The 22,587-nt window shown below is 38.9% G+C and overlaps 2 protein-coding genes across 4 annotated transcripts in view; both read right to left on the reverse strand.

Moving 5' to 3' along the window:
* The window catches only part of scn5lab (sodium channel, voltage gated, type V-like, alpha b), a 104,615-nt gene extending 86,787 nt beyond the window's left edge, over positions 1 to 17,828 (reverse strand). For 2 of the 3 annotated variants that reach the window (XM_066716671.1, XM_066716663.1), the window contains exons 1-5: positions 17,744 to 17,828; positions 15,926 to 16,054; positions 12,219 to 12,310; positions 7,959 to 8,195; positions 4,407 to 4,470 (exon numbers count right to left, since the gene is read on the reverse strand). In XM_066716671.1, coding sequence (XP_066572768.1) covers positions 4,407 to 4,470; positions 7,959 to 8,195; positions 12,219 to 12,310; positions 15,926 to 16,054; positions 17,744 to 17,814 — 593 coding nt within the window. In that variant the 5' untranslated portion in view covers positions 17,815 to 17,828. Of the gene's footprint in view, positions 1 to 4,406; positions 4,471 to 7,958; positions 8,196 to 12,218; positions 12,311 to 12,491; positions 12,575 to 15,925; positions 16,055 to 17,743 lie in introns of those variants that run through there. The other variant, XM_066716679.1, reaches the window with a different exon arrangement.
* A 3,032-nt stretch (positions 17,829 to 20,860) lies between these two features.
* The window catches only part of LOC136712267 (sodium channel protein type 1 subunit alpha-like), a 31,208-nt gene continuing 29,481 nt past the window's right edge, over positions 20,861 to 22,587 (reverse strand). Inside the window, exons 3-4 of the mRNA XM_066688729.1 lie at positions 21,865 to 22,003; positions 20,861 to 20,904 (exon numbers count right to left, since the gene is read on the reverse strand). Coding sequence (XP_066544826.1) covers positions 20,861 to 20,904; positions 21,865 to 22,003 — 183 coding nt within the window. The remainder of the gene's footprint in view (positions 20,905 to 21,864; positions 22,004 to 22,587) is intronic.

The raw sequence follows: 22,587 nt of genomic DNA on the forward strand, positions 1-22,587 counted from the left end.
AGTATATGGAGCCAGTCTCAAAGAGAGAGAGAGAGAGAGAGAGAGAGAGAGAGAGAGAGAGAGAAAAAGCGCATTAATCCCCACTTTACTGTTAAGGTCAGAGCAGCCATTAACAAACCCATTAGGCAAAAGAGCTTAAAAACGGATAAAATGTGACTAAAGTAGGGAAATCCTTTCTGTGATTTGGGAGGCTAAATAGGACTGCTGTCTGCACCTCCATTTTTGTCGGCGGCGCTGTGTAACTCACAAACCACACGGAGGTTAAATATAGAAACACCGGTAAACTCATACATACAGTAAGGTGTTATTTACTGTCAAAGCCACACAATTATCTGAGACCTGTCGGAGGTCTTTGTTTTTTGCAGCTTCACATTTATTTTGACACACTTTCTCTGAATCTATAGCATGTAGAAAGAGCAGGAATCGAACTGGCCAGCACTGACATGGTTTATTAGAGAGGTTCGAGGCATTGATTATTTTAAGTACAAATACATCTGGCAGCAGAACGGATACCAAATTTGTGAGTAGATCAGGAAAATAATCTAAGTAGGGCAGTTGCCTTATTGGATTTGAACTGTTCTTTCTAAACAACTAATAGTATGAGGACTTTAGGGAACCATCTTTGTCCTTGGTCTTGCCTATGATAAACAACAGAGCTGGTCTCGCAATTAGTTGTGCCAATTAGAGGTGGTCTTTGTTTCAGATTATAACATTAGAAACGTTATTAACAGAACTCATAATAAAAGCACAGGAAACTCTCAAGATACAAATCACTGCCATCCATTTTCGAAAAAGCCTGCTGGATTGACAGTATGAAAAACTGCAGAGTCATTTTGGAGTGTGTCTAAAGGAGGTCTAAAGTGATCTATAGCACAATACACAGCTCTGTACAGTTTTTATTGGCATCCAATCCATTCCTTATGATAAAACATATCCTTCCACAATGGGATGTTTTATCTACAGAGGGCACGACTATGTCTTTTAATTTGAAGCATTGTTATCCCCCCCCTGAGGGAGACAGATATGCTCTTTATCTGCAGCCGGCCGCAGGCAGATGTTACGATCAATATCTACATGCCTGTTATAACTTAAAAAGCGCATGACCAAAAAAAGGAGAAGAAGCTATTGCTGTCTGCAGATATAAAGAAACGCTGCACACTTGAAGACAAGTGATTTGAAAGAACCGCACCGATCCGCATAGGAGTATTTGTAAAACCCTCCCACGTCAGCTTCCTCGGGATCACAGTGAAGCCAGCGCTGAACTCTGCTAACAGAGCCATGAGGAGCGCTGCGGTGTGTGTGATTGGATTCTGTCATTCTCTCCGCGTCACATGACGTCCGGCCGGCAGCGATCACGATCCTCGCAACGTGGCCCCCACAAGGCCGCCTGAGACCCGTCGATAAACCTAGCATTTGATCTGCGGTGGCTAATTAACGAAGGGTCACTTATTACAACTGCTGATTCCGGAACCAATGGAAACACAAGATCGACACGTTCAGGAAACCCTGAATATGAATAAGTGTAATTATTTCCATCGTTCTTCTCATGCACGTACAGGGTGTTCCGTAGTACATCCATGTATTGTATATGTTTTATAATCATTTTATATTTATACATGTTATAGTCATGTCTTTGTATCATTGTAGCAAATCCTTAAAAGCACTCTTAGATTCAAATAATTGATAAAAAGCTGCCGAATTTAATTGTGAGGTCCAACGTATAGCGGACATGTCCTATTTAATATCATCTTCTTGTAGAAATGTTATTTTCTGGAAAGGCACCAAGATTTTCTCAGAAAACAAACGATAGAATCACACTGGGGCACGTGCTGTAAGCTCTGCACTGCTATTTCCTCGCTCCTCCACTAAACTTTAGAGCAGAGCTGGGGGCCTTCCCTGCCCACAGCTCCCTGCAGAGTAGCAGTGCTGTCCACTCGATGAGCACCAGCCTGTTTTACGGGCATGAGAGCGGGTTAGCACGACGCACCCTGATTGGCCGGTCAGTCAGCCAGCTGGACATCGAGGGGAGACCTCAAGCCTTGAGAAAGACTGAGACGGTTTGTTAATTTAAAGGGCCAGTGTGGTGGGTTTGTTTTTGTTCTTCACTGGACCCCCGTATGGCTGAGTCTATCAAAAATTATTAAAACATTACAAATTATAATGTTATCCCTATTAATACAAAATACCTAATGTCACATTGCCAGCAAAATCCCTTGTCACATGACATCAGCAGCACAGGTTTGATTGTAAACATCACTTTAACTAAAGCGAGTCTGAATCAGCTGTCGGAAACAAGTGAAGCAAAGGTTTGTAGGGCGCCAATGAATTTATTTCTTGTAAGACAGCTTTTGAAATAATTTCCAATCACAAAATATAGAAGTGTGTTTGTCAAAGAACGAGCAGTCACTTCAGAGATTGCTAGTAATGTCTCAGCTGCCAAACTCAGTCAGACGTTGTTTTCTCAGATGTATAGGAGCTACATTACTGCAGTGCTGATATGTTCGTTTTCCAAGTGCCTTTCAGTTATTTACATTAAAACACAGAAAATACTCACGCAGACAACAACTCTTGGCAGGAAACCTTGACACAGATGGGTATTTAGTTCACTAAAATCCAGGAACTAGCGCTGGCAACATAAGCATCATCCACTCATGCTAGTTCCCAAAGCTGCTAGGTTTATGAGATTACCGATACAGAGGATATGCAACAAAAATAATATATTGGGGGTTTATTTCACCATCTTCATTTTCATGGGTACTGCTGATTGTTCAGAAGTATGCAGGCCAGTGCCCAGCGATGACTGAAGTCGTAATTAAATGTGACGGATTAATGAAGATGTGCTTCTAATTCCCTATCGCTGAAAAGCACCTGTATAACTAGGAAAACTGTGTGGCAATCTTTTCAATTGTCGTTTTAGGTCCCCTGCAATAAAGTGGGGCAAACAGAAAGACTATAAAGCAATGTTTCTCAATTCCAGTTCTTGGTGCCCACAGCCAGTATCTTTCCATTGAGTTTTTCATGTCAACTCTCAATAGGTTGGTTATTTACAGAACATGCAGATCATCCTTACTTTTACGGTGAATAACAGTCAATTTTCAGCACACAAAATACCCAGCAAACAACACAATTACAAGTGATTGTGTCCCAGCATTCCAGTGAGAATCCAATCCCAGCTATTAGTCAAGAGATACGATTTATACTGGTAGCAGCCACCCAGCGTAAATCCTGAAACTGACAGATGATGTTGCCTTATGAACCGAGAGGGGTTAGACCTAGGAGAGTGGGAGGGCAGACAGTTGTGGGAATCTAGGGGGTGGGTGAGTCCATTTCCCCCCCGGTTGCAGGACCCATGTTGACAAATTGCATGGGTGGTCCTTCTTTTGTGGTAACTGATCCCCCATGCTATACACCTCAGAATTGAATGTGCTGCATGGCCGGTATGTGTCACAGCAGAAGCCGAGACTTAAAAGCTCCACGGCAAAACAAATGGGAATTCACCGGAGAATCTGAGCTACTGGCAAACATTGTTTATTGTACAATTAAAAAGAAAAGAAGTCAAGCCAATGACGCCACTCCAAAGGAACAGATCTAAAGAATAATTAAGTAAACAACACACCAGCTACTTGCTCATTATACAATATCTCCTAATAACGATGGATTAAGTGTCTTTTAAGAGTGAAAGGAAAATGCCGAAACCAGAAACAAAAATACACGTATACACACTTCTATAGGTAAATATCTCACAAATTACAGGAAGTACTAATCAGTGAAGGCTGGAGTTTATGGAAAGAGGGCGCAAACTGGAAGAACAAACTTAATCAGTGAACAAACTAGAAAAGAGTGAGATAAAAGACACTAACTAAAAGAACATTGATGACAGTAGTGCTTGCGCCGTATCTTTGTCCGCCTGATTTCACCAACACTTGTCCAGCGTGACATTCCCGCATGATGTCCATGTCACAGCCTCCTATGACATCATCCCAATGCATGCTTCTCAAAAAACAGGTCCTTGAGTATCAGATGAGACCTACCCTACCCTCCTACCCTATTCTGGCCAAATAAAGTCCTGTGGGTGGATGACTAGATCATAACACTATGTAAACAGCATTTTTTTATATAGGGGTTATTCTGACTCAGATTTTCAAATCCGACACACACATAATGATCTGCTGACTTTGTCACAATGCTTTAAATATAATCCATGGATAACCCAGCCTGGTCAATCATTAGGTTCACTCAGTGGACATTACTTTGAGGTTAATGACTAACGTGTTGGGGACAGTCCTCCACTTGGATTTCTGAAGCCTGAATGAGTCGATTCATGGCAGGGAACAGGTGGCAGACAACTGCATAAAATAATCTTAACATACTCATCGCAGACTGAAACTGACGAGTCAGAAACTCACCCAGCATCACTGCTGGCTCCACATATTAAGGCATCCTTAGCTCCTTCAAGCTTGTAGTGGTTACCTAAAAATAAAAACAGAATATGAATGTAAAGCTCTTTGCCGAAACAAAGTTTAGGTTAAAAATGATAAACAAATTGCTGAATTTTCTCAATTGAGCCGGGGGGATAATATTGTGAGTTTTTATTTTATTGTATTCCATAAGATCTATAACTATATATAAGCTCTTAATTATAGTTGTACTTTTGATTTTTGATTTTAAGAGCGTGGCACTTTTGTTTTTCATGTTTATACTTTTGTATATTAATTATAATAATTATATAATTATAAGTTGACAAAATCTCATATTTCCCAAACATGTCTACCAGGGACAAATGCAATAGCTGGAATAACATCTATAATAATATATATCCTGATGCTGGCAAGGTTACAGATCACATCAGAGAACACATTCCCACTGCCGTAATAGCACAGTCAGTTTTCTAAAGGCATTAATTAAAATGGTACAATTAATTATTCTACCAACTTTGATTGTATTCTGATTTTACTTGTCTGTAAACATCTATTTTTGTACTTGCACTTTGTAAACACCAGTATTGACATATTTCATGAATAGGGAAAAATGTTTGGGGCACTGACATACCATTATCAATTTAATTGACTGTGTCATTGCGAAAAATACAGAAATAATTTTAAGTTATTAAAATACAGGATTCTGAGCTGTAACGGTAAATTGTCTACACTTTAAAAAAAGGTTTAACTCCTGTTTTTCACGGATAGCATCAATTGTTCCTGTCCAAACTATCTTCATGTGAAACAAGACACGTAACACAGAAAATGTATGACATTTCCCAATTAACTGCAATAAAATGTTTCCTGGTAAATGTTTAAAATGTTTCTCGGTAAATGTTCATTCCGACCAACACACAACAGCACTGCGAGTGAGCTTTAAAAGTCTAACACGAGGAGATCTGTGACTGAGATGACTTCAGCGTCCCTGTCCCCTGCTCCGCCATCCTGCCACGCAGATAGGACTCTCCTTTTATCTTCTCTCATTTTCACAAGATTTCACTTTCACTCTGTCCCACTCCAGTGGTTAAGTGCTCAAAGGCGACTGGACTTAAGAGGGTTTGGCAACAGGCCCTAACTGTCTTCAGCTGTCGGCATTCCGCTTTTCAGCATCGCCTTAAATGTTCTTCGACTCAAACGGACCTCAAAGCTGCTATTTGGTATGGTTTTTTTAGATTGCACAATCTCCCATCTGACGGAGTGTGCTTGATTAGGTGTTATGTTGTGAAATGAGGAGAGATAAGAGTCTTATTTCACGGTGCAGGCAGGCATTGGTGATGTTTTCTGGGGTTCGTTTTTTTTCGGGTCGTCCAGCGTCTTTAGTTTTATAGACTATTAAGCTCAGCCGAGGGTGGAGAAAGACTGGCCACTTACACAAGGTCAGGGAAGTGCATGGACATAGGTTTTATATCAATAAAGCCCATGTAAATCAAAGATGGTTTATTACTAAATGAGTCATCCGACAGCCGTAGCAAACACCCTCCATGGCATGTCTCTCTATGAATGAATTGTAAAGGACATTTAAGCCCCTTGATGAGTTTTATTTGGAGGATGGACTGATGTTTAGTTTTTTGTATACACAGCTTTATGGATTAAATACCCAAACTGCTTTAATAACCCCCCCCACCCAAAGCATAACAATTTAGGCTTATGTCATTATATAATCCGAACGGATTCTCCCAGCAGCAACACATATATCTAGTTTTCGTTTCGGCCCAGGGTTATATGGGCAGCCTTAGGAAATCTCTTAAAATAGAGGAGTATTTGGATTATGCAGAAGTTGCATTTCAGTCCCCAAAACTTTAATCTCTCGTGTTTAAGTGCTCTCTTCTTGGAGGAATTTGGACACACGTTTATTAAATTATCTGAGCAAAATGTGTGAGGGGAAAGTAGCCATACAAAATCTTGTGACAATTAAAAAAATGATATAACATATAAACTACATGATATGGAAACAGTCCAGGGCAATGAAAGCTTTGTAAGATATTTCCACATCACACAAATGTTTTAACATGATCAGATGACTTGTAAATGTCAATAAATTATAGGTCAACTGTAACAGAAGTGTCATGGATCTGTAAGCATCAATTAAATTAGCGATTGGATACTCGAAGCATGAAATGGGACAGTGACACCCCTTCGGTTATGCAAACACTGTACAAAAACGAACATTTATCGACCAGGAACCAAACATATTCTATTAAGCAAACAACTACTTAACTGCACATATACAAGCCTTTAAATCAGTCTGTTATATTCTTCCTCTACGTCTATAGTCTTCAAAGCATTCTTCTTAGTCTTGTTTGCTGGTACGTCCCATGTCAGTTATAATTTATAATATATGCCAATCCGCCTGTCTCAAGAACTTCACTTTGAGCAGCGCCGGCACTGAGAGACACCCATCTGACGGTTGATGTTGTCTAAGTGTCACTCTTGCTCCGGCACACACCAGCAGACAAGGTAGCACAGAGCCCACGTACTGCGCTCAGGGCCACGCTGGGGCCTCACAGTGGGGACACTGCTAAAGACGTGGTAAGAGCTGGTGTGTAATACATTGTTCTTAGGCAGCCTTAATAACAACCTGCTACCTTTAAGAGCAGTCATTGTGCTGCTTGTCTCTAGACATCCCTCTCTCTCTCTCTCTCTGAACAACGGTAATTTCTCCAGGAAGTAAAACAACTTTTTTGTCGCCGTTGTTGTAATGTTTTGTGTTGTACAAATGTGCTCTTCTTTTAAAAGAAACTGTGCAAAGCAAAAGCGGGCAAAATGTATTTTACCAAATTAAATCTGAAAGCGCAAAAGTGGGGGACTACATTAAATGTCATATCACCCAAAGATTTCCATTTTCTCCTGTGGAAACTTCAACATGGTGTAACACTGATTAGTTTGCCCTGTACAGTTCCTGGAAATTTAATTTTCGAAGTCTTTCCACAAGTTGCTTTCAATAATTCATAGTTTAACCCCCGCATTACCTCTCTGTTGTTTTGACAAAATATGTCCCGTCCTGCCTCATATTTGGTGCACTCAAATTTGAGATTTCTCGGTCCCAATTATAAAATATCCACCTGTCCACAGTCTATCAGTAATTTTATACAAGAAACTGTGTTTAGAACTAGATTAAATAATGATCTGATTTAGCATAGTTTTGACTGCAGTACTTTATTTTACCACCTTAAAGTCTTACCTATTATTTTATTGTCATATTATGTGATGGATTTTACAGATTGCTTTATATAGTCTTGCATGGTCCTGAAACAAGTTCTCAGACAAAGAAAGGGTATCCGCCAGAAACATGCAAAGAAAAGATACTTCAGAGTAACAACAAGCCAGAAAAATACAGATATGCATCTCTTCCTTTAAGGACATTGACTTAAATAACATTGAAAGAATGAAAAAACAACATAAAAATGCAGTTCACTGGCACTAAACCATGTATCTCCTGGTAGACAACCATGAAAAGATGAGATTGAGACTAATTCTTACTTTCATCCTCGAGAAAAGCTTTTGAGGAGGGCCAGGTCATGTTGTGGCAGAAGAATTCCGTAGTATTGGGGTTTTCGGTACAGTTGTAAAGGCTTTTGACACACTTGTATCGGAGGTTTCCCATGAAGAGTTGGAGTCCAATGAGGGCAAACACACTGAGACAAAAGACTGTCAGGATCATCACGTCGGCCAGCTTTTTCACAGACTGTATCAGAGCCCCTACAATGGTTTTCAAGCCTGGAAAGGATACAGTGTGTTTACATTTTGAACAATGATTCAAAATCGGTGACTGACACCGATAGAAATGATACAAACTACAAAAAACTAACTGGAATCTGATAACAGAGTCCTGAAACACCTGAAAGTAACCATTTATGTATTTTTATAAAAAAAGTGAACATCTGAAAAGGGACATTTGGTGATTAGGACAATCCACCTCTAAGGAAAATAGAATATGTTTCACTGGGGCTTCATGCTGTAATTATTACAAAACATGTAAAGAGACCTATGGCATTTAAATCAACAGGAAAATATAAATAACATTGATAAGGTTTAGATATAGATAAAATGCCAAACATACAGCACAATCTAAACTACAGCAAATTAAAGTTCTGGATATTTGGCAGTCCATGTGATTACATTATTGAAATCACAAATCAAAGAATATTGCTACTACTATTCTACTACAGCTGCTTTTGTTTACACTGCAGCTACTACATCCAGTAAGAATAATAATCACAAATTATCAACCATTTCCGGTTGTTTTATATTTATTTTCAATGTTTTTACTTTAGTCTTACTATTTTATGTCTGGGGAAGACCTTGCTAGGCCAAGGTAAAATATATTGCTAACACAAATACAAGTTTAAAGATTAAAGTCCTCCTGAAATTAAAACTGACATTTAACATTCAGTAGTTTCCTGTCTGGATGTTTTGTTACTGATTTAAATAAATGTCCTGCCCACGTTAACAACCCAAATAAAGACAAAAAGTATATTGTTATTATAATTATAATATATTCTATTTATATACAGTACTGTGCAAAAGTTGTAGGTAAAAAAAATGCTGTAGAATAAGAATGCTTTCAAAAATAGACATGTTAATAGATTATATTTATCAATGAACTAAATGCAAAGTGAATGAACAGAAGAAAAATCTACATCAAATCCATATTTGGTGTGACCACCCTTTGCCTTCAAAACAGCATCAATTCTTCTAGGTACACTTGCACAAAGTCAGGGATTTTGTAGGCATATAGTCAGGTGTCTGATTAAACAATTATACCAAACAGGTGCTAATGATCATCAATTCAATATGTAGGTTGAAACACAATTATTAACTGAAACAGAAACAGCTGTGTAGGAGGAATAAAACTGGGTGAGGAACAGCCAAACTCAGCTAACAAGGTGAGGTTGCTGAAGACAGTTTACTGTCAAAAGTCATACACCATGGCAAGACTGAGCACAGCAACAAGACACAAGGTAGTTCTACTGCATCAGCAAGGTCTCTCCCAGGCAGACATTTCAAGGCAGACAGGGGTTTCCAGATGTGCTGTCCAAGCTCTTTTGAAGAAGCACAAAGAAACGGGCAACGTTGAGGACCGTAGACGCAGTGGTCGGCCAAGGAAACTTACTGCAGCTGATGAACGACACATCATGCTTACTTCCCTTTGCAATCAGAAGATATCCAGCAGTGCCATCAGCTCAGAATTGGCAGAAAACGGTGGACCCTGGTACACCCATCTACTGTCCGGAGAAATCTGGTCAGAAGTGGCCTTCATGGAAGACTTGTGGCCAAAAAGCCATACCTCCGACGTGACAACAAGGCCAAAAGACTCAACTATGCATGAAAACACAGGAACTGGGGAGCAGAAAAATGGCAGCAGGTGCTCTGGACTGGTGAGTCAAAATGTGAAATATTTGGTTGTAGCCAAAGGGCTGGAGAGCGGTACACAAATGAGTGTCTGCAGGCAACATTGAAGCGGAGGTTCCTTGTGGCTGCATTTCTGCAAATGGAGTTGGGGATTTGGTCAGAATTAATGGTCTCCTCAATGTTGAGAAGTACAGGCAGATACTTATCCATCATGCAATACCATCAGGGAGGCATCTGATTGGCCCCCAAACTTATTCTGCAGCATGACAACAACCCCACACATATAGCAACAGTCATGAAGAATTATCTTCAGCATAACGAAGAACAAGCAGTCCTGGAAGTGATGGTATGGCCCCCACAGAGCCCTGATCTCAACATCATCAAGTCTGTCTGGGATTACATGCAGAGAGAGAAGCAACTGAGGCTGCCTAAATCCACAGAAGAACTGTGGTTAGTTCTCCAAGATGTTTGGGCCAACCTACCTGCCGAGTTCCTTCAAAAACTGTGTGCAAGTGAACCTAGAAGAATTGATGCTGTTTTGAAGGCAAAGGGTGGTCACACCAAATATGGATTTGATGTAGATTTTTCTTCTGTTCACTCACTTTGCATTTTGTTAATTAATAAATATAATCTATTAACATGTCTATTTTTGAAAGCATTCTTACTTTAAAGCATTTTTTTCACACCTGCCTAAAACTTTTGCACAGTACTGTGTGTATATATACAGTCACAGTACACTACTATATTATACTTAAAAAAATGATTATTATAATTTACATGGTGATTAAATTATATCACATGCACAAATGCACCACTGCACACATCACAACATCAACACAAAACACAACACACAGAGAAAGCCAGCAATGACTGATTCCCCTACAGGAAATGTTCTACAAAACATCTCCCTCTTTTTCTCTGTGAGTAATTAACATTGTTAGTTAGTCACAATATGCAGTCATTCACAGCAGATGTTGACAATTAATTAATTAATAGGAACGCTTCTTTCAACATCATTGAACGTTTGTCGTCTGATTATAGGTCATGGGGCAGTTGACTGAAACTTCAGAGAAAATAATGTCTCGTTAGGGAAGCTTTGGGAAAATGTTTTTTGTGTGAATCACAATTAAAAAGGCACTAATTCCTAATTAATTCACGCATGAATCCCACACGAGTTCACCCGAGTTGTGCTGTTACTCACATGTATAACAAGGGCAGGGTTGGGGTTAGCGATAGGGCCACAGGCTGGGTTTGAGGTCAGGGCTTATACATGTGATCAGCATCAGAACTCAGCGGATGTGCACGAGGCATTCATATGTTATTCCTGTGCGATTCAAACATGAATTCAATTCGACTTGCTGCCCATTACTGTAAAGACTTACCTTTCAATTACATGTGTATTTGAAGTAGAGTACATGTACATGTGTATTTGTTGTTTAGATACAATCATGCACGTCTTAAAATCAAGACATGCTAAAGCTACATAATGCACTACCACTATATCTGAAATATGCTGTTTAAATTGATGTATTTATAAAGGTTTCAATATCATCTGACTGTATTTGGAATTTAACTGTAAATTTGCAGGTGGTAAATTGATTCACCTTTGGGAAGGAAAAATAATTAAGTACATGCAATATATTTCTTCCCCATCGTCAACATCTGGTGTGAAAGGCCGTCTACAGAGTTTACCATGCAAACTCTGCTAACTCTGTAACTACCCATGCCGGTTAGATGTTAAACACTAAGGTTGAATGAAACCTGTTTGTAGATAACAAAAGAATCAACGATATCAAATGCCATCAAGAGTTTTAGATGTATCCCTCCTTACAGAGAAATCGGCTTGTTTGTAACCCATTCTGCCCAATCGTTTCTTCTCCTCGATTTAGTAACTGATAATAGCCATTTTGGTTATATTAATTATAAATCTTCAATTTAGATAGAGCTCTATCCGAGGCACAGTTAAAATACTTAAATATGTTAAATACTTTAAAAGCAGACTGGATATAAAAGGTGATTTGAGGCATTGAAGTTAAAATTAGAAGGTAGGAGGAAATGAAGAGTTTCTTGTATATATTTTAATTGCATTTTCTGAAGTAGTTTGTTGGAACATGATTTAATAGGGGCACCACTACTACTATGAGAAATAATAATAATACGGTCTGTTTTTACTTAAACATAAATAATGATCGAATTTTTAATTGTAGAGAACGAGATATTCGTTTTGTATCACTGGTGTCTCAATGTTATGCCAGGCACAGGTCTCATTTCCTACTCTGTTTTGCATTTCCATTTGTAAAAGACATGATTAGTTTCAGGTACAGACAAGTGGAAATGGCAGGTAGGATTTGTTTTAAATGCAGCCTTAGTGTTTAACTCTCTTCTCACCTGGAATGACAGAGATAGTTTTCAGTGCTCGGAGAACTCTGAATGTTCTTAAAGCTGAGACATTGCCCAGGTCCACAAATTCAGTAACATATCTGCAATAAGCGAGAGTCACACACAAACATTGACAGTGCGCTATCGACCAGGCAAACATAGTGAATGGACTGGGGGTGGGGGTGGGGGTGGGGGTGTGTTTCCGGGGCAGAGGGGTGTGAAGCACGTTGGACAGGACAGCAGTGGCAATGCACCCTAATTCTGGACACTGGACTTCCTTACCTGGAATTACTGAAATAGTTTTCAAAGCTCTCAGGACTCTGAATGTTCGCAGAGCTGAAAGATTTACTTTTATAAGGACTGTTAGAAACCTGCAGGATCAAATTAAAGTTATTTGGAAGAATACAACAAGGAACACAAGCCAATCACATTTCTCTGTGAGTGCACCTGCTGTAGAGTAATCAATACGGAGCAGAAAGATGTCTTGGCTTTTCTTGCTGAATGTCTACTTAGATGGTGGATATCTGGGCTGTGAGGGCAGCACCACTGTCCACCCAGCTGCTGAAAATGTGGAGAGAAGATCGAGTCATCTGGATGAAACTGGTTTCCTTCCATATGTGATTTAATCCGCTTTGACCATTACATTGATTGAATAAAAAAAATTATAAAAGGAAAGGATAATTTGGGCGTTTGTAAATTAGGACTGTATTGCTTGTAACTTGAACAGATGCAACTGTAAAAGGCTTCGACAGCATTCAAACTAATGATACAGTACACATTATCAGACGGACGGAGCAAATAAAGTTATGCATTTTGCAGTCACAGGTCAATATCCATCTCTGATGTATTTTATCTCTCAGCTGAAAGCTCAGGCCAAAAGTTGATGTTAAGCCAGTTAAAGCCAAAGATCTCATAATAAGGCGACTTTAGGTTAAATTTGCCTTTGAGTAACCACCAACTACCAAGAAGCCACGCACAAGCAATTGTATGTGATATATAGATTACATTAATTTAGCCAAACACGATTTAAATTATTAATTAATTCTGTACTTCTGTAATTCTAAAATGTTGATATGCTGTAAATCCATTCTTTAGTTGTCTGTAACTTGATGATATCACACGCACTTCGTGCATTTCCGGCGCGTTGTCAGTATTGTTCAGGAATATTGATCATTTTGGAACTCTCCAAAAGTGCGAACAGCCATAAAAATGATAAACATTATTGCCCATTATGAAAGTATACTAAGTAAGAGTCCATCACCAAAAACTTCTTCTATGTGGGATATGGACTTCAAGTTCCACTGCCAATTAGTTGTTTAATTAGTTGTTTAATTGGTGTAATTAAGTCTTGCCAGGAATTAAGCTGGACCCCTATAAAATGAAGTTCAAGCTAAAACATACAAATAAACGTGTTAATTTGGAATTCCCCTACACTGTGTTCTGCATGTCCCTATTAGTGTGCTTCTGGTATGTTCTGAATATTTAGATTACAAGTGATAATATTTATAAAAATAAATTTTGTTTCTCAAAGATTCTTTTTGTACCAAATTTTCAATATGGAAAAATCTGCTTGAATTAAATTAGAGCTAGAAAAGTGCTAGACAGCCCTCCTGTGAGTGTTACAGTTGGGGGGGGGTCTGCAAGTCCTCGCACAGAGCTGTATTATTAATTATAGCCGAGTAACGCTGGTCACCGACTACAAGCTCTGATCCGCATGTTGTCTCAGGTAAAGGAACCTGCAGTTTGTATGTATAGTATATATTGAATCAAAGGCTTTCTCGTGGTCAACAAAGCCCAAGCACAGAGGAAGCTCATATAGGCTATATATTATTTGTAATTAACATAATATACTTTTCTATATTTTATAGAGAAGCTAATAACTTAAAATGAATGCATTGCGACTTTAACTGAATATTTAAGACATTTTTGGTAGAAATTAAAGTTGCATTTCCCTGCTCATATTATTAGTTTTGGAAAGGTACTAAAAGCAGTGGAAGAGATGTGTCAAAAACAACATGATATAATGCATTTGATTTAACTCTAAAACTCTAAAAGGTCAAATATAATAGTCCTTTTAAAGTTACAATGTTTCCAGCATGAAATGTACTTAAAGAAGGATTTATAAGTGAGTTTACTAAGATTAAAAGTATCCCAAAACTATGACTCAGTTTAGCATCTTACAGATTTGCCTTCGGGAAGCTGTGGTTCCCTCTAACTAAGATACCTCTCTGCAAGTGCTGCAATTAATATTTTTTAAGGAGCTTAATCTGCTAATATAATCTGAGGGGGTCATGAGAGCAACAGAGCAGCTGAAGTTAATAAAGACTTCCCCCATATTTATTAAGAAAATGTGGCTTTTACTTGAACAAAAAAGTATATATATATATATATATATATATATATATATCTCACCCCCAGTCTTAGCAAAGTAATTTCCTAAATTCTAGCTGTGCAGCTGAATGCCCTGTTTTCTTCACTATGATTAAAACGAAATTGGTATTTCACTTTGGACTCGGGGGTAAGACTGCATATTCTGGATGCTAGCATACATTTATACAAAGCATTGATAGGGCTTCTGTTCTGTCTTCTTAATTGTTTATTTTTGGTACACAGTGTCTGATAATGCTAGCTGCTCACAATGCACGGTGAATAGAATAAAATAATATGCCCAAAACTTGCATGTTACCATGAGGTGAATCCGTATATGCACTTTGAATCGTATACCGAGCTTTGGAAAGTGTACAGCTTGTGAGTATGCACCACCATTTTGTCGAATCAAATCCCAACGGATGCTTCCTTGGTCTTCCTGACTTTCTAAAGACTGTCGCCTCAAAAGGCATGCAAAATAATAAAGTAAACATGTTTCTGCCTTTTAGGTTTCATTAAAAATGTAAGAAACAAAAGCTTGCGTTGCTTTCAATTGCTTTATGTTGCTGAGAAATTAAATTTAGCCGCTGTCAAATTAATATTAAATGTTATCCCATTAAGGTAAGATTAATGATTGCCATTTGATGAGCTTTTGAATGTTGTAACAATACGCAACATACAAAATCCTGACTTATGACCTTTTGCCTGCTGCTCAAAGTCAACTGGTTTTAGGATACAAACTAGGATTAATCCCATCACCTCCAATCATGTTTAATGCAGTTTGTCTGTCTATACAGAAATCAACCAGCCATGTAGTCTCATCAATCTGTCTAAGCTCTGGATCTGTTGCTTTAGCTTTCTCACTAGATTTCCACAGAACGGCTATGCAAAAGACGACGATTTGCTTGAGAAAAACTTTTTGAAAGTTAAAGCAAAAGTATGTGTTTCAGTGATGCGCAAACCCAATGCGACTCAACAGCACAGAGCAAGCTTTTCCTTCTAAATACATTTATAGTTTGCTCCTTAAAAGGTAAATAAACGTTCCACTGAAATCCACAGATGGCCCAAAAGGAAACACACACGAGGAGATTGGAAGGGGGCATGTGGGGGTGGGGGGGGGTTGTGGGGGGGGATACATTTAGTGGTATCACGTAAAATAGGGTAAGAGGTCCTTTGATCTTTATATTATATCATTTAAAATAGGACATTCTAGCAATTGTGTTGGAAAATACATAAAGAAAGGCCATATACTAAGCTTTAATAAAGCAGGATTCAATTATCAAGGAAAGAAAAGAGAGGGGAAGGCATACAGTTCAGTGTCTAACAATCACACTCGACGACATACTTACGCCATGACAATAACACTGAAATCCAACCAGTTCCACGGGTCTCTCAGGAAGGTGAACGGTCCGATGCAGAATCCTCTGGCCAGTATTTTTATCAGTGACTCAAAAGTGTAAATGCCAGTGAAAGTGTACCTGAGTGAAGCGTTTGAAGGAAAAAAAAATGGAGAGCATTAGCAGTCGATGGGATGGAGGTGACGGGGCGCATTCGGCCCACCACGTCGGAGTGAGCCGCCCCCGGCCAACACGATACATGGTACGACAGGGTGGGAAGCGTGTGTCATTGTCAGCCCTGGAAAACAATGGATGGCAAGCTCGTTTACATTTCCCCTTGATGAGTTGGAAGTCATCAAGCCGGTGAGAATGGACACCAATCCAGCAAGTCACTTTTGAAATCAAAATCATAACTGAGCCAAGTCGATGGGAACTGGGATGAGTCATGGAGCATTCGGATTCATGGCTTTACTTCCTATTCATCCATATATATATATATATATATATATATATACATATATACTTTGAGCATTTTGTAGAAATGGGTTTTGATCATACCTCTCAACAATGAGTGCTTAATAGTAAACGTAAGATATCTTTGGTGTGGCAACGACAAAATGGCTACCATGTTTTTCAGGTTAGAAACATTGGGAAACCATTCAAATTGCAACACTCAAGTTGTTCCTCATAGTTTCACCAACCACTTTTGTTTCTCACCATTTTAAGTTTTCATTTTGTTCTAAGGAAGCGTCTTTGTCGTTTAACAAAGGAACCTGATCAAAGAGCTCTGAATCGGTATGAAGCCACTTTACCGCAGGTTAACTTGAATACATTTTTGATTCAATGCCATGACAATCAATTGGGACTCAGAGGGCAGTGACTGACTGCACAGCCCACACTGCAGGCTGTCATCAAGTGCTGAGAGGTACGTTGTGTTCTCCCAATGGAGCAGAACATGATTTGGGGGGTTCATCGCATGCTACGTACCGATGCACCCCGTACCCCCTACCCAAAGGACAATCATCTTCCAATGTCTTTTAATAGTGTACGGATACTGTAAGGCATAATTCTCTCTTCATTAAAGGTAAAAGGCAGGCTCACTCTCACTTTAGACGAGAAGCCCAAGAACAAACCGGGATGATTCCTAAATAAAACCGCGGAAACTACTCTCACGGAATGGGTTACATCCAACAAGCATCGTTTACGAAATATTACAAACCGTGACTCAAACTAAAGTGGGATATTCTGAGTGGATTTAGACAATATGTCTCATCTGGTTTGATTTTAATCCACTGCACTTGTAATTAGTCACATAAATACATTTAATCGAAGTGAAAGTGTTGTTGGAATCTATGTTTATTGGCACGTTAAAATAATTAAGAACGCCAGTAGTTACAAATCTGAAAATGATGGATATAACCCATGTCCACATTGTATAGGAAAACAATTGAGTTTTGCCAAATCCACATCCCAATCAATTTTTTCCCACAGCTTTACTGCGTTCACTTCTAAGTCCCTTTAATGAAAAATCTGGAAGTCGTAATGGTATGTTACATCATACCGTGGTTACATTCAGATGTGGCATAGCAAGTGCAGTTAGCAAAGTAATGATCTGGATAGACAAATTGTTAACTTACTTGCTAATTGATGTTCACAAGGCAACAAACACCTGGCAAAGCTTTACATCAGGACAAATAGGGCACAGTTCAGAGATCAAGACAGTTCAAGTGAGTTAGGAAAGAGCAAAGAACAGAGAAGAATTCAAAGAGCATATTTATAGACAGGAAACATGTCAGAGGCAAGTGAAGCGAATGTAAAAGGCATACTTACTCGACATACTTCGTCCACTCTCCTTGCTCAGACATGGCCATGAAAACGCAGTTGGTCAGGATAGTGAACATGATAAACAAACTGAACAATGTTGGAGGAAGAGTTAAGGAAAACGACTGAAGCTTGCATTTACAAAACAGTGGACTTGTTCAATAGAGAAATTGGATGGTTATATCACAACTGTATATACATCATTTTACAATACCATACCCCCACAAAATGAATATATTGATCTACAGGTGTATTCAGGTGTCTGGGGTGTATGTGGATTGATAGTCTCAAACTGTAACGTGACTCAGCACTGCTTGGTATGTAGGGATCAGTGGAAGTCATGACAAGGATACTGCTGTTTAATTATTCCATATTTGTATCTTATAATCACCGCCTTGTTGCCAATACCATTGAGTAAACAGAATAAAACTAAAACAATTCAGATACAGACGTGATAGATGGATAGATAGACAGACGGATGGATAAATTGATAGATGGCTAGATTAGAACTAAATTATTGATACAGATTTCCACATTAAGGAGTATCATCTATTTTTTGTGGCAGATGTGAATAGGTAAAGTATTTCATTTCTGTGTCTCTGAACTGATCCGAGGAGCCGAGTTCAGGCCGGGCCCATGGGGCGTTTGACTACAATAGGTGCTGTCAATCACATCAAATATTAAAGCAGCCCTGAGTGCAGGGGTTACCAATCCTGGTCCTCTAGACCACAGTATCTCCCATGTCTCTGTCTTTTAACTGAGCTCTTAAAATAACAAGTCTTGTGCTTAAATGCATCGCAGCACCTCCTGTCACTTCCTGGCCCCCAGAAAAATATGTCAGTGGTTGGTTCTGAGTCATTTACCTAATGATAGGTTGACACCGGCCCTATATTTTAAAAAATATATAAAAGACTCAGGGTGGTAGGAACTATTTCTAGATCATTAACTATTATTAATATAATTTTATTGGCAAATATCTAAATTATTATTAATATTTACAGATCCTAATCATAATAATTCAATAATAATAAGCCATTCGGATGTTTGGATGTTGTACAAATTAAATAAACTATTTAGGCCGAAATTATGATAATGGCTTATATGATCATTTTCTTTATTATCGAAGCACCTTTTCTTCCAGTGTGGCGATTTCATCTTTATGAATAGCACTTACTGAAATGAGTCATAATAAAAAGCCAGTGGGTTTGCAGAGGACTGATAAACATCCTGTTTCATTAAAGGGGAAATCAAATTTAAGTTTATGAGCAAATAAACCTGACAGGAAACAGTAGTGCAAGAATGCCAGAGGCTTTGCCAGCTGTAGCAATTAATATCTCTCATAATCTAGAGATATTTCATACAAAATTGAGCACACTACAGTTATAAGTAGTCGAGTCAAAGTCAAGCCCAATCATTATGTAAGGGGAAAATAAGTAGCAGCTTCTGGAACTAAGATAAACAAGTAATTAATAAAAATCTTGGAAATGCTTTAGTCAGTGGCTTTTTATGGTTCTTGTGGTGTGCTGCTGTGATATTTAGTGGTTGATATCATACTCCGAATAAAGCTGTATATGCAATATATAAACACATTATTCGTATGTTTACAATTCACCTCAGATATGTGAACACTAACAAATTGCTCTGCTGAATAAAAGGGCTTCATTCTATATGAGGAAGCACTGAAATAATAATGTCAATATAGGAAATTGTGTTCATATTTCAAATGCTGAATAATGATCGTCGACAACACGCTCTCATAAAGGTGTTTGCAGTTGTACCTTTGGAAGGAAACTGGAGGAATGCTAAGTGTGTGATGCCATTTTCCCTGCAGCTCACCATTATGCCCATGTCATCCATGCAGCGTGCAAAGCTGCCTCCGATTATGCATGCGAACGACAGACTGCGAGTCCAAAAAAATGAACTGGCCAGAGTCACATGTTTATAAATCTCCATGCTCTTATTTCATGGCTGGATTAAGAGAGGGATATCAGGGGAATTGTGTTTGTGATGGTGGGGAAATGTTACACTGGGACCCAGAACTGCCATACTACCAGAACCATGTTTTGTCCGACCGTGAGAGCAAGGGACTCATGGGGAACCAGTGCGCCGAGTCCGGACGGCAGGCTGTGTGTGACTCTGTGCGTGACGTTCAGGCTGCTGTGGGAGACGTTCAGATTCAGGCCGACACCTGCCGAATCAGCCTCTTCACCCGCTTATCAGTGTGCTGTGAGCGAAGTGTCTGCGAGCCTGATATTTCTCAACACTCTCGAACGCCATTTGCTTTATTTATAGCAGCAGTCTATAAAGCACGGCGGGGAGAGCTGGCGGGGGAGGGAGGGTTTGGAAGTGAAGGCAAGAGGTTGGCGGGGGGGTTGGCCATGATACAGGTGGGATTTAAGCCATTTTCCCTTGGCATACAATGTACAATGATTCCTGATCAGACTTCGAAGCAGAAATGTCAGAGTACTGGTCACTGGAATGGAATGTGAACGAGTGTGTAAAATGCTATAGAGCTACAGCTGTAGTTTCCTGGCTAAAAGCTGACACTTTAGACCAATCATACTTACAAAATCAAATACCCCTGATTTTTTGGTGTTTTATTTTTGCCCCCTGGGTTGTGAAGGCTAAGGGTGGCTCCTAGAAATTCAGGTTCTTTTAATTTATTGTTTAGTGAACTTAGTAATAGGCCGATCATATTATATTTTACTTGACTATTTAATCTCTTGTGTTTTCCAAGTATAGGCTGTTGATATCTGTAAGTGTCCTAATTAAATACAAGATTGTTGGGACTTCATTCAATTTCAAATTACAGACAGGCAGCTAGATAGACAGATAGATAGACAAACTTATTTTCCAAAAGTGTTTGGCAATAATTTGGCTTTAGGGATGGGTATGATTGGTATATTTGAGATTTACTGCAGTTTAGATGTTGAAGAAAACATTCCAGTTGCGCTGCATTGTGATTATTGTAACTACAGGTTACACGGTTATCTGTGGCACAAGCCCTACTGGTCCTGCATTGCTTTAGAAACATAAATCGATTGATAACATGCTTATATAATCCTATATAGTGTATATAATACTCATGAGCTATTGACCCTGGACATGCAGTAGTTCTCGGCTCTCTCACTTCATACTGGTGTAGTGGTGACTGAAGTAGCGGGTACACTCTAATTTGGGAGTGAGGGTGAGGGGGGGTGCTGGTGTATTGTCGACCGGGGGAAATGTTGACGACCAGGAAATGGCGGACAAATTACAGAATTTGTTACAGAAATTATAGGACGGTATACGCAAATTCTTCATCCATTTACGCAAAGCTGAGAATTCGCAAAGATCACTTCAAATTAGGGCGTATACCTGCGTATGCCCTCGACTACACTGCTGATACCAGCTTCCTTCAATGTACCATCAACGTAATGTCATCAGTAATGTCTGCTTCCAAATTAAACAATGATAATTAAGTCTTGGTGAAATGCCTGAGATTTTTTCCCCACCCACAAAACGTATTAAATCTATTGCATGGGTGTATTTTGGATGTGAGAAAAAAGATTGTGATGTGTTTGAAGGTGGCGTTCCTTTTGTAGATTATTATTATTATTATTATTATTATTATTATTATTATTATTATTATTATTATTATTATTATTATTATTATTATTTCTTAGCAGACGCCCTTGACTTACAAAATATATATTGGTTTGTGTTTGTGTGGACCATCCAATCCCTAGCTAATGTATACTATCCCTTCATTGTATAGAAGACCAAACAGTATCATTTCAGATAATACAAAATATATATTTAACAGTAAAAAGATCACATGGTGGGCAGCAATCACCAAACACAGCCTCATTCTGCTCCATGTCCAGACATGGGTTTCATTTCAGTATTTCAGCAACACAGCAGCTTTCCCCAGTGATGAAATAGCACATCCTCATTTCTTCCACTTACAAACTCCCCAGGAGTTACAGCCACTCTTGGATCTTAGTACCAATTTCCCTTGACTGTGGTTCAGAAGTAGTAATCCAGGGGATGATGAGTTTGCTAGTCAAGATGGCAGTTTATTTGACACGGTGGAGTGTGTAACCATCCATATTTACCATTTAGGCACTTGCAAACTAGCACAATATCACCACTGAGCCAAAAAGGATATGAGTGAACTAAAATTCTTATTGACACCCTTCTGATGGGATGGAAAGGACTAAAAATATACAGTGCAGATGTGGCACTAAATCGGAAGATGGTTTTTCCCTTGTTCAGTACTATGAAAGTCTGTGGAGAGAAAACACAACACAGAGATTGTTTTTAAAACCAAAGGGAAACAGGTGGCTTATACTGTCTCAAACCATGGTAAGCAAGAATACTTTCCTAATATCTTAATTATATGCCAGGAATTCCTAAGTTGTAGTCTTACAGAGAGAAAAGTAATATTTCATTCTTACAAACCATGGTCTGCATTCTCTTTAACATACAGCGAGGCTGTCAAACATAGGCTAATATTGTCCTGCTAGTTGATTGAGATATGTGGGTAGACCATGCAATGCCAGAAGCTACTTCTGTTCCCCCTTTACTAGAAACTGCAATATGAAATAAATGTTTAGAGAGTTTAAGAATCCAGGAGGTCTAGCTGTTAATAACCAAAGTCAAATATCCAGCCAGAAAGTCAACAAAGCTACCCAGCAGAGAGAAGCACATTTTTGAATGGATGGATACGAGTCAATTATAAATTAAAGCAGTGTGTTCTATTTAAATATTTAAATATGGTCAATTGAACCTCCCAAAACTATCCCTTACACCCACACTAGACCCTAGAGACCCACCTCCTTGTAAACTGTTTTCCACAACTGAGATTGTTG

This window comes from Amia ocellicauda, chromosome 2 (genome assembly GCF_036373705.1).
Source record: "Amia ocellicauda isolate fAmiCal2 chromosome 2, fAmiCal2.hap1, whole genome shotgun sequence".
Taxonomy (NCBI): domain Eukaryota; kingdom Metazoa; phylum Chordata; class Actinopteri; order Amiiformes; family Amiidae; genus Amia; species Amia ocellicauda.